This window comes from Notechis scutatus, chromosome 5, assembly GCF_049901735.1.
Source record: "Notechis scutatus isolate UNSWTSFEM ecotype Mainland chromosome 5, rNotScu1.2, whole genome shotgun sequence".
Lineage (NCBI taxonomy): Eukaryota > Metazoa > Chordata > Lepidosauria > Squamata > Elapidae > Notechis > Notechis scutatus.
In genome coordinates, this window is record NC_142013.1 from 70,220,131 (window position 1) to 70,236,300 (window position 16,170).

Sequence of the window (16,170 nt, forward strand, 5' to 3'; positions counted from 1 at the left end):
TAACTACTTTGAATAAGCATCAGACTTCCTCTCCCCAGCCTTTAATTCTCTAATATAAATTACGTCATGAAGTTTTAGAAACTCTGTAATGCAATATTTTAAAAGTTTATATGAATGGCAGGATAAGCTCTTTTATTATAAGGGTCATAACAGTAAAATTAAGAAAATATAGTAGGAAATAAAGAGTCATTATCAAGTTCATTTGTCTTAGAGACAACCCTTTTTTATTAAAAATTATTGAATATCAGTTATCAAGAGGATAAAAGAATGGCTTTTGTTGCAATTTGCTACAAATTCTCATGTACAAGCCAGCTTTATGTTTTTTATGGAAGATTTTTTTATGGAAGATGTTTTTTAAATAGAGACACTTTCTTCTAGAATAGAGAATAATATCAGAGTTTAATTTATCTTTTAAACACTGCAAATAAGGGAAATAAAATGTTTTGAAAATTACTATATCCCATTTTTCTAAGTCTTTCTCAATGAAGGCTTCCTCGATGAAATATAATATATAAATTTGGCACAAAGAACTTCAGAACACTTCTGAGGAAATTTACTGCATGAAAAGAGTTTCTTAATACCATATATAACATTATTTACAACATACACCAAAAAAAAACAAGTTAAAAAAAAAACAACCCTTGTCGTCACATTCTTAATCAAGAATGTTTAGGCAGAAGTCAGTGACATTTTTTTCTCACAGAACCACTTATATCATATATGCTAAATGATTTCCACATAAATACTTTCAAATAAATACTTTTTCTGACAATTCCTTTTGCAAATTTATATTGTTTTATAAATAAGGGATTTTTTTTACATCTATTCCTCCTGATTTTAAGGTATTTTTGAAACAAAATTCCATTGAAGTGTCAATTGTAATTGAAATATGCAGCATAAAAATAAAAGCTGAATGTATTTAAGGCAATGGGAAAGTTACCAGTGTGGGTTATGAAATACTATTTCTTTGGATGATATGATAGAGAAAAATGGGAAATAGAAAAGAGAACGAATGTGAAATAAAAAGGAGTTTTATTTTTAAAATTACATGACATATTAAATACATTTTTCTCTGTAAGGATGCAACTTACCTTAGTTTTCCAAAATTTCTATTGAAATAGAGGGAAAGCTGAGCTCAGTATATTTGAGAATTTAGAAACAGAGAAATGGGAAGCCTTGTGATATATAAAATTAAATATAAAATATGTTAAGCACTAGAAACCATCAACTCTTCTGGACTGAGTTGTTAAACTCAGCCCAGGTTAAAGCTACTAAATGTTTTTCAGGGAATGGCAAAAGTGCCGATTCCATTGTAATTCCTTTACCAACTTATTAATTATTTAAAATGTAATGAAAATGAGATTAAGGGATGGAAAATAATATTTTGAAAAATATTGTTTATACTAGAAAATAAATGAAATATTATGCAAAATTTCTCAATAGTGTACCCAAGACCCAGAAAGTAGAATTCTACTTTCAAAAATCTGTTCAGCCATGCTTCCATACATTTCATTGGCAAAAGGGGACTCTCGCAAAATTATTAAGTAAAGCTTTTTGACATTTTTAAAAATCTGCTTTGAATAAATCACGTGCAAACATTTTTTGTTTTCTTTTTCTAGGAAAAAGAGAATATACAACAAACCTTCCAGGGAAGAGTGTGCAGTTATACACAACTATAATAGATTCTTTTGCTCCTTCAATACTATCAGAACACAAATCATCTAAACTAGCTGCACTATTCTTATAAAAGTACAGAGAACAGCAATGTACTTATGTAATCTCAGTGAAGAAAAAAGCTCACACTTAATCATAGCTGAATGCATAATAGGTTTTTCTTTTCTTATAATGTTAAGAAATCTCCATTAACCAATAAGGAGGGGATTTTTTTGGGGGGGGACGGGGACATCTTTGCATATTTACAAATGTAACATATATTACAAAGCTTGGATACATAAATTAAATATAGTGCAAGACCTTTGAAATGTTCTTTGTATTAACACAACTGAATGTACACATTACTAAAAGAAATAATTTTCTTTATGGAACACCCCAAAAATAAAATTCACCATATTCTCAAGTTTAAGCTTAAGAAGGGTATCCTTACCTGAAACATCTAGTAGTACAAATAGCAATTGTCCAGTATATCTAATTTACTACTAAATGTTTTCTGTTAGACATCTATGAATTAAAAGAGCGATAAGTAGACTTATAAATTGTGCAAATTACTAGCAAAGTAAGAAGTATTACTCTGTAAATTACATACGAGCCAAATAAAAACTATTTGCCACATTCAAACAGCACTATTTGAGTCTGGAATTCTTTTTCTGGAAAATGCAGCTATGCAGCCAGAAATATTGGGAACATACACAGGAGGTGACTGTGTATTAAATTACAAAAGACACCCTATGAATTAAACAAATATAACTGACTGCCTGAGTCACCCTGTTGTAGTCTGCACTGTGTTTTCCACAGATATTAGCCATGAATTTTATATATTATTATAATGCCTATTTTCTATACAGCAAACTAGACACCAACAATCACCACTGAAAATTTTGTATTATCTAATGGAGCAAATACTGTGTTCAAAACTTTGAAATATAACCATTTTTTAAAAAAAAAATATACATAAATTTACCAGATTACATCTTTTCATTCATCTGTGTTATCTATTATTAATAAGTATCACCAACTATATACTGTCCAGATCAATTTTTATGGAGTTGATTCAATAATATATTGTATACATTTGAGAGTTAAAATGTATTGTTCTGACACTATTGTCTTCATTCTTTTTTCACTGACCAACTCCATACTGAATAATTTCCTGAGTATTTTTTATAAGCAAATAAATATTAGCTAGATTTAGAAGTCCATTTTAAAAATTCCTAAGTTTTGATAAGAAATTAGAAAACATCATACACACTGGGTGAGTGAAACTTGTTCACAGAACTATTCTTACAAGTGATATGGGGGATTAAATTTCATTAGAAATGATTTTTTCCCTTAAATATCATCTTTTTATAAAACCTTAGAAACAAAATGGAAGTTCGAATGTCTCTCTTTCACTCCTCTATTGTATCTTACTTTCTGTTTAGTACTATTCCAAACAAAGTGCAGAGACAATGTTAAATTAAAAACCTTACACCATGATTTACAGTGCTGTGTCATGCAAACTTTGGTTTGCCACTGGCATCTCTTGCTGTGGCTCTTTGGTCTTCACCCCATGTATTAAATGGAAGAGCAAGCATCTGCTTTACTTTCTTGCTACGGGTTGGATTTCCTGGGTGGAAGATTGCAAGCACACTAGATGTCTACCTCCATTATTCAAATGCTTATTTCACATTGATACGAACGGGAAAGCTAAATATACATTTACGGGAAGCAACACTATTGTTCATATGATTTTATGTTTTTATGGTTTGAAGCTTTAATCTATTACCCAATCTAAAAGTCTACAGCAAATCTTAAAACCATTGTTTAACTTGTGGCATTATAATGGGATGTATTCAGTGTTGTTGTTCAACTGACAGAAGGTTCTTTGAGTTCTTAAAAGCTTTTATTAGCAGAAAAGGGAGGAAGGATGGGGATGAGAGCCACAAGGAGAAGCAATATAGCACACTTGATTCCTTTTATTATATCATGAACCTCTCATCAGCAGAAGATCAACAATGGATATAGCCCATATCACTGCATCTAGATGGGAGTAAAAATCATATTGTTACACTTCAATACATATTTAGTTCCCTTTTATTGTTAAGTATAATACTGCACTTAATATCACAAGTGTATAAAAATATGGCAGATAGTGTCATAACAATACTTTAAATGAATATCTTTAAAAAAAAACAATTATTATATAAATATATATATAGTCACATACACATACGCGCGCGCACACACACATATATATTTATAATAAAATATTCCTGATGTAATAAATGTTAATTTTTGTAGAAACTACTATAGCTGTTTTCACTTCATCACAATGTTTCATATAGCTCCAAATAACGTTATAACATAAAATGTGATATAATAATAAGGTATTAGATAATAAATAATATTACAAATCTTATCAAATATGGAAGTTTTAAAAACAAATAAACTAAGACTTTAAACCATACTAAGAATACAAATATATCACATAAACCCTAGTTTTTTTAATTTAGGCAGCAATATTTTTTAAAAGGGCATACATCTAATTTTTTTTTAATTCCCCAAAGTGCCGAAATAGCTTTCAGACAAATGTGCATATTAAGCTGGAATGTAAGCTGAGAGAAAAGGGCAAATAGTTGTTCTCCCTGAATTGCACATTCTTTTGCTATTGTAACGTGTGAATGGCAATTTATAAAGTTCATTTCACTATACAATCCCTAGTGGTGTGGTAGTAGTAGCTACACATACTCCATATTGCACACTCTTTTGTAAAGCTGCAAATACAATCATTACTCCAATCACAGGCATCCCTATATCCCTCAGTCAATCCCTGCAATATCACTTTCTTTGATACAATTACAAAGCTGTCTCCTTTAAATCATTCAGATTTGGCATTCGAGATCGGTTTGTTCGGTTATACGTATGCCCATTTTGCCCACTTTTCGAAGCTATCTGATCTGAGTATGATGATGTCTCACTGGTGCTTCTGTTCCCTGGGGACACGTGCCAGCTTGGTTCCACCTGGCTTGGGATCTGGAGGGCTGCTCTGCCTTTTGATTGAGATTCTTGTCGTAGATTGTTGCTGCTGGTAGTGGAAGCTTGACTCATAGGATGAATTCGGACTTCAGAAAAAGAGGTTTTAGCTGGCTGATTTGGTAAAGGCTGGAATCGGGATTCAGAAGGAATTGAATGGTTTGAGGAGGAAGAAAGATGCAACAGCTTGCGTAAGGATTTTAGAGGTTGACTCTGAAAGACAGAAAGTAGGAAATAATGGTGTCTCATTATTTATTTTCCTCCTGCCCTCCTTCTTACTTTCCTTATTTTTGTTAAGCACTAAAGTACTTTGGATATTGACATTACGCACTAAACTGTCAATTATTCAATAATTTGGGTTGCAATCTTTAAGTGGTCATGGACAATTGGAGTTTTTGGAATTCACTGCAAGCTAGGAGAAGTAAAGAAACTACAAATAGTAATGGAGAAGACTGATTTCTAGAAGTACAGGCAAAATTGTAAAAAAAAAGGTAGCTTCTGGGTGACATGAGTCCCACAGTGCCTTGTATAATAAATACAGCCCAGGGAGGGGATATACATTTGCTTTCTGATTTAGAAAATTATTAAAAGACAAAAAGAGCTTCAATTCTCCCAGTCATCATTTGCAACTTCTAAAACGCCCTTTTATCACAAATTCTGTGTTCTATCTATTTTGGGAGGTAATCTCTTGCCTGTCATGTAAAGCCTGATAGGCCCCTTGAATTGATGAAAGTTGCACAATCTTGCATTGGCTGATATACTCAGTGCTATTTAAAAGTTACTAAATAATGTTAAAGTTGAGTTGGTTTGGAAATTTAAGATGGTCTGTCTGTACAGCAGTTAGTTTATGTCAGTGTGTCAACCCTGAAGCTGTCTTGACTGAAGACATTTTGTCCACTTCAGTGTTGCCACACTGGAGCTGAGGGTCAGGGAGGGGGAATTTAAGATAGAGGGATTTTTGTAGCCAAACCAAAACACTTTCTCTTGGGAACCAAGGACATTCTTACACCTGGTTGGAAGAAGTCGGAGTGATGCCACCCAGTTGTCGGACTGCACAGTGATTGTTTTAAGGAAAGTAGAAAATCTTTTACTTTTAATAAGGTGAACACTGCAGGAGTTTCCAGAGTCGGTTTTCACCAGATATGTGCCAATATGATATTTCCAGTAAAAGTAATCTTTGAGGAATTCAATTGCCTCAGAGTCTTGCTTGCCATGGATTTATTACTTGGAACCCTGACATTAAACCGACTCTCCTAAAATTCAAAAGGAAACTTTTGCTCCATCTGGAGCCACTATCCAGGATCCTGAGCCCCAGCCGCTTACCTGGTCTACCAGGCAGCAGGCAGACTCAGGGAAGATGGGGAAGACTGAGGAGACGGCGGAGGAGCTACCTAGAGCCTGTAATTTCTTCCCTCGCTCCAGTGGGCAGCAGCCCTGGTGGTGGACGTGGAGTGCCTGTTGGGCACCCAGTCCAAATTCCATGCCAAGTGGCCGGCTACCCAGGGCACAGGAAGACATTGGTGGCTGGGGGGGTGCTCCAGGAGCCATCGGGAGAACACCATGCTGCCTCAACAAGGAAGAAGGGGGCCACAACCCTTGGGTGGAGGTTGATGGGATCTTTGGACCTCAGCGGGTCTGGGGAGTGGAGATATGGAAGAGTTGCCAGAAAAACTTGGCCAGCTAAGACTTGGTGGTGTGGGGTGGCAGCAACAGTCCGGACAGGTGATGGCAGTTCTCAGCCTTTTACGTTCCCTACCCAGAGGGACCAGTCTATTCAGGGAGTAGCTCCGAAGCTGCTCACCAAGCTGTCGAGGTCCCCCTTCCTACCGAAGGCACCACCGCTGACAACTGGAGGCAGCAGCAACGAGAGCGAGGATGACCTGATAGTAAGTAGAGCCATCCATCTGTTTGTCATCAAATCAAGGATAGTGGTGCCCAGAACAGGAGCCCAAGGGGAAATAGAGACCATCACTGACACAGGCTGCACCCGCTGCCCGATCAGACTCCCCCTCTGACAGAAGCTAGGCATCCAAATGACACCGCTAGCCAGTCCCATATGCTTTGAGCAAGTTGACAAGTCACTAATTGCCAATCACTGAACCAGTGCGATTAGAGATGTGTCGCCACTAGGAATTCATCCAGTTCGTGATGGCATCAAAAATGACTGAGGCGATCATCCTGGGGCTGGGCTGGCTAGACAAATGGGGTCCGACCATCTCTTGGGAAGACGAAAATTAAAGCTGGCATTAGGCCCCCTCTCCCCATTCGACCCTGCAGTGGAAGTAAAAGCCAAGCTGCCATAATGGAGGCGCCCCTAGGAATCCCCCAAATCCCCAAGGAGTATTGTGACCTGGCAGAAGTCTTTAATGAGGAAGAATGCAATGCCCTCCTACCTCATCGCCCCACAGATTGTGCCATGGAATTTGTGCCAGAAGCTAACCTACCCAAACCAAAGATGTATTCCATGACCTCAAGGGAGATGGCTGAACTGAGGGAATACATCAGGGGTGTCAAACTCAAGGCCTTTGGGCCGAATGTGGCCCGTGATAAGGCCAAATCAAGCCTGCATGGCCATCCTGAAAACTGTAAGGGTCCTGCCCCTGTCACTGACAGATGTGCACATTCACAGGCCCAGTTCTCCATTACTGCGTGCAGAGCAACTAAAGTAATCTGTTGCTCTATGGTTAAAAAAAACAGTCCAGCCTCATGAGATCTTTCTTTTTTCATGGAAGTTGGAAGGTCTGAACTATTTGTTTTTGCTGTAGACCCACAGACTAGCTGCTGTGCATGCTGGCAAAGAAAGGAGCTGGAAATCAGGTTAGTGAAGGGATGTGGCTTCCCTGGATGGGGTGGGGGGTTTGAGGGTTTGGCATGGTGGCCTGGCTAAAGGGCCCTCAGATAAGCCAGGACAGGGTGGGTGGGCCAGCTCTGTACCCCCTGCCTTTCTCAGAGATAGAGAAAGAGAGAGAGGGAGGGAGAGAAAGAGAGAGAAGAGTATTAAGAGTGGGGGCTATTGTAATCTCTGGAGCCACCACGGAGAAGGCCCTTCTTCTGGATCCCACCAGGTGTATCTCCCTTGGGGATGGGACCGACAACATTCCCTGCCTCCCTGCTCTGATGGGTAGGGTAGATGTGACCATCAAGAGACAGTCCCTTAGAGAATCTGGTCCCAAGCCATGAAGGGTTTTAAAGGTGACAACAAGCACCTTCAATTGCACCTGGAAGAAAATTGGCAACCAATTTGGCATATTGCACCAACTGGAGCTTATGGATGTTCTTCAAGGGGAGCGCCATGTAGAGTGTGTTGCAATAGTCAAGACAAAAAGTGACTAGGGCATGAGTGACTGTGAGTAGGGACTGTTGGTCCAGGAAAGGGAATAACTTGGTGAACAACCTGCAGTTGCGCAAAGGCCCTCTTGGCCATGACCACCACCTGCTCTTTGAGCAGGAGTCATGAGTCCAGGGAAACCCCTAGACTCATTCAGGGTCTGTTTGAGGTAGTGCCACCCCATCCAAAACCAAAGGTGGCAATTCTCCCTCAGCCAACGGACCCCAAACCCAGAGCCACTTGGCCTTGCAAGGGTTTAGTTTCAACCTGTTGCTCCCCATCTAGACACTAACAGCCTCCAGGCACTGTGAGAGGGAGGACACAGCAACAATTAATTCACCACGTGCCAAGACATACAGCTGAGTATCATCAGTATATTGGTGATACCTCAGTCCATGGTGACGGATGATCTCACCCAGTGGCTTCATATAAATGTTGAACAGGAGCGGAGAGAGTAAGCCCTGTGGAACCCTGCAAAGCAGTGGGCGAGGGCTAGATCTCTCCCCTCCTATCAACACTGACTGAGAGTGGCCGCATAGGGAGGAAGTGAACCAGGACAGCACAAGGCCCCCCCACTCCCATCCCCTGAAGCCACCCTAGGAGAATCCCATGGTCAATGGTATTGAAAGCCGCCAAGAGGTCAAGTAGCACTACCCCCATCCCGCTCCTGCCAGAGATCATCCATGCCGTTTATGTCCCAAATCCAGGCCTGAATCCTGACTGGTAGGAGGTCGCGATAATCCATATCATCGAGAAACCTCTGCGCAACCACCTTCCCCAAAAAGGGGAGATTGGAGACAGATTGGAAATTAACTAACTGGGTGGAGTCCAGTGATGGTTTCTTAAGAAGAGGGCGAATCACAGCCTCCTTAAAGTGCTGGGGTACCATCCCTCCTGTAGGGAAGCATTAATCACCGTCAGAGTCCACCCGCCTGTCACCTCCTGGAGGAAGCCAGGAGGAACATGGGTCTAAAACACAGGTGTTTGTTTGCATACTCCCTAGGATCCTGCCCACTTCTTGGGAGCAACAGGATCAAACCGTTCCCAGATAACAGGGCAAGAACCTGCCTCAGGAGTTTCCACCGGGCCAGCAACTATGCTGGCATCTAACTGAGAACAAAGTCGAGCAATTTTGTCTTCCAGAAAATCCACAGATTTCTCAGCATGCCCCCTCAGGTGGACCTCCTCTTTCCCCAGGAGAAGGCAGCTCACGTTAAAGAGGGTTGCTGGGCGATTATCTGCAGACGCAATTAGTGTGGAGAAGTATTTACACTTCACCGCACGAATCGCCACAAGATAGGCCTTAGTAGCAGCTCTTACCCATGTTCGATCAAATTATAGTTGGTATACTGACTGTCATCACATTTTGCTAAAAGTTAAAAAGTTGATTTTAACTTTTCAGCTTTAAATGGATTGACATTAAATACTGTACATACTGAGTATAAGCCTAGTTTTTCAGCCCATTTTTGCTGAAAAAATCCCTCAGCTTATACTCGAGTCAGATTCCCTCTGAAAAAAAAAATGGTGTGGAGTCGCGGCCTCCGGCGGCAGCGACTCCCAACAGCCCCAACCCGGGAAGGGAAAGGCAAAAGCGCTTTGCCTTTCCCTTTCCGAGCCGGCGGGACTGGGGCCGCGCCGGCGGTAGTGACTCCTGACTCAGGGGGCCTCCGAGGAGGGGAAGAGAGTGACTCCTGCCTCCCGCTGTCATCATCATCTTCTTCTTTTGGGTTAGTGAATCAATTAAACCTTTCATGATAGTGAGATCGTTTCCCAAATTAATTATTTTTATTTTTGAAATTTACCAGTAGCTGCTGCATTTCCCACCCTCGGCTTATACTCGAGTCAATAAGTTTTCCCAGTTTTTGTGTAAAATTAGGTGCCTCGCATATTCGGTCGACTTATACTCGAGTATATACGGTAACTGAAAGCTTACCTTCAGCCACACAACTTGTCTGAACATTATCTCCAACCAACTCATTTATTCACTACTGTAAACAGTCAAATTACTGCATATCACTAACAATTCGTCTTTTCAACTGGTTCTTTATTTTTAGAATAAATTACCCAGAGATGTGCATCCAGTACATAGCTCAAAGACTTAAAATGTCCTGCAGCAGAATGCCTGTCTTCATTGATTTTTATTAATACTCTTTATTGTTACATTTGTTTTGTCTTGCAAGCTACCCTGACTGAAATACTTTAAGTAAATAAATAATATGAGCATATGGTTGGAACAATACTTCATTGTTACTCAAGAAAAAATGAGGGACAATTCTTATGTATGAACTTCATCCTGAACGTAAGGCAGGGTCTATCTGCTCCACTGATGTATATTAATGAGTAGATGGTTACATTACTTGGATAAAACATACTTCACAGTATTGTTAAAGGTGCAACACTGAAATTGCTTCTTTTGTCAATCTGATAAAAGCACCAAGACTCTGTGACAGGCACTGTTGGTAGAAACTTTAAAATATATGTATTAAAAAATTCCAATGTAGCTCTGGGTTAATGAACTAATAGTCAATCAGCACTTGTGATAATTTCAGTTGGAGATCCCACGAATAAATTTCAAAGCTACTCTGTGTAGTAACTTGGGACAACTATTCATTTGCCAAATGACTTAAAATGAAATGAGGCAATATTTAAACTTACATGTCCTTGGATTTCTGTCATCTTTTCAGAATGCCAGTCCTTCTGCCTGCTGGCTGGATGATTAGACGAGTGAATAGCTTTCTGTATTGCCAAAAGATCCTGATTTTTGCTTCCAGGCATCTGTAACATGGAACAATATCAATTCATTAATTCCTGGGAACAAAAATTCTAAGTTAAGTTTCATCTCCCACTTCTCCCTGCTTCTCAGATCAAAGCAATGCAAGTGACCCCATTATTGCTATGCCCTTTTAAGAACTCTATATTAATAATATATTTGTAGATGCCATGCATATTTTTATAACCTCCACCCTTAAGGCATTCACATGCTGTTAGTTAAAAACTTCAAAAGAGAGAAGGAGCAGTTAAATGCAGAGCTCTGTTTCACTCTCATTTTCATGACATTCCATATTGCTTTTAAGATCATGAGCCATTTCCACAAAAACTATGGTTTTTTTTTGCTATGGAAGAAATATAAACAGTCATCAATTAATTTTGCAATTTATAAGGAAGAGTATTTTCCCTTATCAAATAAATAAGATTTAGCTTAAAAAGATATTTTACTAATCATAGAAACTGCTAAATAGTGCAACTTGCCAGCTTCAGAGAAAAACTTTGGCTGAATATATCTTCTGAACTGTTTAGTCATCTAACAGGGAGGTAGGCAGTTTCTGGCTAAGACTCCTTTCTCAGCAAATAAAATTTAGGATTAAAAATTGTTAATCCATTAAATGTAGGGGGATTAACTTTTATTTTGCCAACATACAATTGGATAATTGAATTTATAGAAAATAAAAGCTTTCTAAAATGTTCTATATCCTATGAAATTCAACTATGGCTAATACATTGTGTGCTCTTTTTATTTAGGTAAAGCAAAGCAGTAAGGCTTATAAATAAAAATATTCCAATTGAAAAAATAATTGCACACTACATTCACACTGATTATAAAAGTTGTCTTTTATGTTTTATTAGATGTTTATTTCTAACCCTGATGATGATATTGTTTGTAATGTTGCATTTCCTTGAAATTTGGAGGAAAAAACTTCTAGGTTCCGCGAATTTGTGGAATTGGCTCAAGATATTTAATTTGCGTGGAGATTATGACTCCCTTAGAAAATTTATATCTGTGTGTGTGTGTGTGTGTGTGTGTGTATACATACATACATACACACACACACACTATATATATATATGACACACACACACACACACACACACACACGCACACATGCTATAGTGGTAAGTAAAAGAGATGTACTGTAGCAAGTTTTTTCAGTGCTACCATTTTTTAAAAGTTAATACCATAGGTAGAGTGACTACAGGATTCTTTTTCAAAGAGCTATGCTTTAAATGATTCTTTGAAATAAAAAGAGGAAAGAGAGATTTCTTGATGCTTGGATTCTCCATCTTGGTAGATTCTGTCTGCAATATAAGATACAAAAACGAATTGCACAAATAATTCTAATTCAGAAGAGTTATCCATGTCTCTTATTTATTGAATTATATACGAAAGCTTCAATGATCACAGATGTTTAATCTAACTTTTTATAATTATGTCAAGATAAGACTAAATTGCGCTGCTGAGTAAGAAAAAGCCTGTGGAAGAAATAATTTAAGCTTAATTGCCCATGCAATATGCTTTAAGAATGTGCCTATGAAATGTATATATTTAGTAAGTTTAGAATACATTACTTTGTGTGGTTTAAGTTTTATATATGAACTATAACTATGGCTATTATCAAAATATTCCCAATTTTCATAAACAATAGGTAATTAAATGTATATGTATCATTTTACTTCAACAATATTACTTCAACAATATAATTTTTGTTAAAGGTTGAAATGCAGCAAACCTGGAGAGAAACTGATACAAAAAACCACATGTACATGCAATTTTTTAAAAAATTATGTAGGTTCATAAAACCATTATCTCTCAATGGAAATGCAAACTGAAAGCTATATTTTTCAAAAGACTAATTAGAAAATAAAAGATTATTAAATACAGGGGTCTTACTTAGGAATAAACACATTTAAAACTTTCAGAAAAATGTATGCAGTAACTATATAGGAACAGGACTAAAGAATCCTTAAATGATTTGTCCACTGACAAAAAAATCTGATGCAATTCATCTCTAATTTTCAAGTCTTCACTGTAAATCAATACATTTAAAATAATAGATAAAAATGGTTCACCTGCTTAGTACAGTACTTCATTATTATTTACTTATTATTTACTTATATCAATTTATAGAGACACCCATCTCACAATCACAATTCTTTCCTATCCCCTACATGGATGGAAAAAAGAGGAGGGGATATTAACATGAAGTAAACATGAAGTTTTCATTTTTAAATAATAGTTGCTCTTTTTTTTAACCACTGTTGAAATAGCTTATATGCTTCTTTGAAAGCACTGTTATCCTAAAAGGACAGATAATAATTGCAGCAAACCACTTTTCAAGGAGAAAGGCTCCTTGTTTCGAGGGCATAGTACTTATTATAAAATTTATTCAAAATTCCTAAACTTTTCAGAATTTTATTCATGGCTACAGCATGACATTTTTGATTCTTAAATTCTTTATGACAATAAAGATAATTTCCTCTCCCTTTAATTTCCCATGTTATACCAATGTATTTGAACCGGGGTGGGATGCAAATATTTTTACTACCGGTTCTGTGGGCGTGGCTATATGGGTGTGGCCATGTGACTGGGTGCGCGTGGCTTCTTCTTTTGCAGCACCTCCCACTCCATTTTTTTGGCCTCCTGGGCTTCAGGGAAGCCTCCTGGGGGGTGTTTTTGTTCCCAGGAGGCTTCCCTGAGGCCCAGGAAGGCAAAAATGGAGCTCGGGGCGGGGCGCATGACCCCCCATGCCCCCATTTTTGCCTCATTGGCCTCAGGGAAGCTTCCTGGGTGAAGCAGTAAGACAGCGAGGAGGATTCCGGCACAGCTGATAGTCAGAACAGCTGATCATCAGGAGTTAAAAAAATCTTAAGCAGTGACTGGGTGGGGAGAATGCAGTCAGTGATATCCGGCATGCGTGCGATGTCGTGCATGAGCAATAAGGACTGATTGGGTGGGGAGGGAGGGGCGGGCAGAGAGGGGCAGGGCCACCAGGGGAACGATTTCCCGGTTCTCTGAACTGTACAGAATCATAACAACCGGTTTATAGAACCGATCCAAACCGGTAGAATCCCACCCCTGATTTGAACTCTACATCAGTTAACCCAACCCATGTTTCTGATGAAGTGAGCTATAGCTCACAGAAACTAACATCTTATAATAATATTTCTTAATCTTAAAAAGTGCTACCAGACTCTTCTGCTATATCAAGCTCTGTAAGTAACTGAAATTGAACTTTGTTTTAAATGAACAATCGGGCTGCCGTGTGATAGCCTTTTTAATGAGCTCCTTATTTTCCTTATCCTCTGGTAACAGCTACTTTTATATGGTTGCAAAATAGTTTATTTTTATTTAATAATATCTATAAATTAGTTAAGTTAGTTTTTTTAATTAGTAGCAGTAATTTTAGGTTTTTAGATTTAGGATTATATAGGATTTAGGTTTTAAATTACGAGTTCCAGAATTTATCAGCACTTGTCAATGCTGTGAGAGCATGTTTTAATTTTTTTTCCTTTTTTTAAAACCACCCAAGGATGCAGAAACAAAGGGCAGCAGCAAACCAAAAAGAGTATTGGAAAGAAAACTTTAAAGACATAAATTGGGATTACAGTTGGGAGGGAACCCCAAACACAGACAACCAAAGATAAAGGACTTATTTTAAATAATGGATTTTGCAAATAAGTAGTCTTTTTTTGCTCTTCCACTCCTCATAACCTCATTAAATAAACCCTGTTCCTTGCTGGAGTGGGAGGAGGATGACCATTTTTCACTGGAAACTGAGGCTCCATTAAGAGATAGAGGGGAGAACAAGGATAATAATAACAATTTTAAAGGAGACTTGGATTTGGTTGCCAAGAATTGCCTCCTGACAGCACAAACGGTTATTGCTATATTTGAACAGCTCTTGGAAGCAAACTAAAAGATTGAAGAATTAAAGTCTCTAATGTGAAACTATTTCTTCTAGTCTCTTTAATATTTAAAGGTAATCTTCAAATCTTGGAAGGTAAAGATAATAATTATGTATACCCTTACACATACCACTTAGCCCACTCAGATAGCATGCTAGATCTCTTGTATATCAAAAGATGACCTCTTTTCAGAGGTTACTGTACATTTAGATGATGAAAGTGATCATCAGCCTGTGAGTGTGACATTACAAGGTCGTTCAGATTTAAGATCATATAACACTGACAGATGGTTCACTAAAAACTTAGAAGTGACCCAAAATAAAAAGTTAATTTGGGATAAAGTTGTTACAAATGCAATATTAGACAGTCTTAAAACAGATAATGCTGTTAATTGGGCTAGAACAATCCAGTCATCTACAACCGACTAGCTATCAATCTCCAAAGCATTCTTTAATCTCTGCAATATGCTGAAGAAACATCTAATAACTAAACCCCCTACCAAAAGTTTTCAAGTGGGGTAGATTTTGCTGTTTTGATTTTGAATGCTGGTTGTTGAAAAAGAAATTGAAGGCAGCCATGAGACTTGCTTAGAGGGGTTGTACCACTCATATATAAAGCAGTCTTTAAGCAGTGATTTAGTAAACCCTAGAACTCCTCCCCCTTGGCCACCAGTCTCGGGAAAGGAGATACAATACATCATTAAAAACTTAAAGAGCAATAAAGCCCCAGGTGAGGATTTTTTACCAGCAGAATTATTTAAGAAATTTCCCGATTGGTGGGGTCCAGTATTGGCAGGTCTTTTTACACATATAACAACTGCCATATACCAAATGGGTGGAAGATGGCAATAGTTGTCCCCATATATAAAAAAGGGAATAAAAAGAATCCTAGTAATTATAGGCCTATCAGTCTGATTGACATTGTAGAAAAATATATGCTGGATTCCTTTTGAATAGAATTGAAAACTGGGTATAGGAAAACCATATCCTTGCAGAACGACAAGCAGGTTTTAGACAAAGCTGATCCACGGTCTTTTCTGGCACGAGAATCCTGCAGCTACCATCTCTTTGCTGGTGCGAGAATTCTCCAGCCGTCAGTCTTTGTCGGTGCAAGATTCCTGCAGCTGCCACCTCTTTGTTGGTGTGAGAATCCTCCAACCACCATTGCCAGCTTGGTTCTGACCATCAAAGAGGCAGCTGCTGCAGGCCCTTCACACCAGCAAAGAGCGGCGGCTGTAGGCTTCTCGCAATGATAAACACCAGTGGCTGCAGGCTTCTCACGCCGGCAACAAATAGTGGCTGTAGGCTTCTGGTGCTGAAAAAGACCGGCAGCTGCAGGCTTCTAGCATTGAAAAAGACTTGTGGCTGCAGGATTCTCGTGCTGAAAAAAGGTGGCGGCTGCAGGCCAGTGTCTTGGGCGGGTTTGTGTGCCCAGCTGCACCAACAAAGGCTGGAAGCAGCCCCCCCGTTTCC

At 38.5% G+C, this 16,170-nt stretch overlaps 1 protein-coding gene across 5 annotated transcripts in view; it reads right to left on the reverse strand.

Moving 5' to 3' along the window:
- Positions 1–1,015: 1,015 nt before the first annotated feature.
- The window catches only part of CDKL5 (cyclin dependent kinase like 5), an 85,629-nt gene continuing 70,474 nt past the window's right edge, over positions 1,016–16,170 (reverse strand). For 2 of the 5 annotated variants that reach the window (XM_026674947.2, XM_087966963.1), the window contains exons 16-18: positions 11,972–12,091; positions 10,673–10,792; positions 4,369–4,902 (exon numbers count right to left, since the gene is read on the reverse strand). In XM_026674947.2, coding sequence (XP_026530732.1) covers positions 4,513–4,902; positions 10,673–10,792; positions 11,972–12,091 — 630 coding nt within the window. In that variant the 3' untranslated portion in view covers positions 4,369–4,512. Of the gene's footprint in view, positions 4,903–10,672; positions 10,793–11,971; positions 12,092–16,170 lie in introns of all 5 variants that reach the window. The other 3 variants (XM_026674948.2, XM_087966965.1, XM_087966964.1) reach the window with 2 other exon arrangements.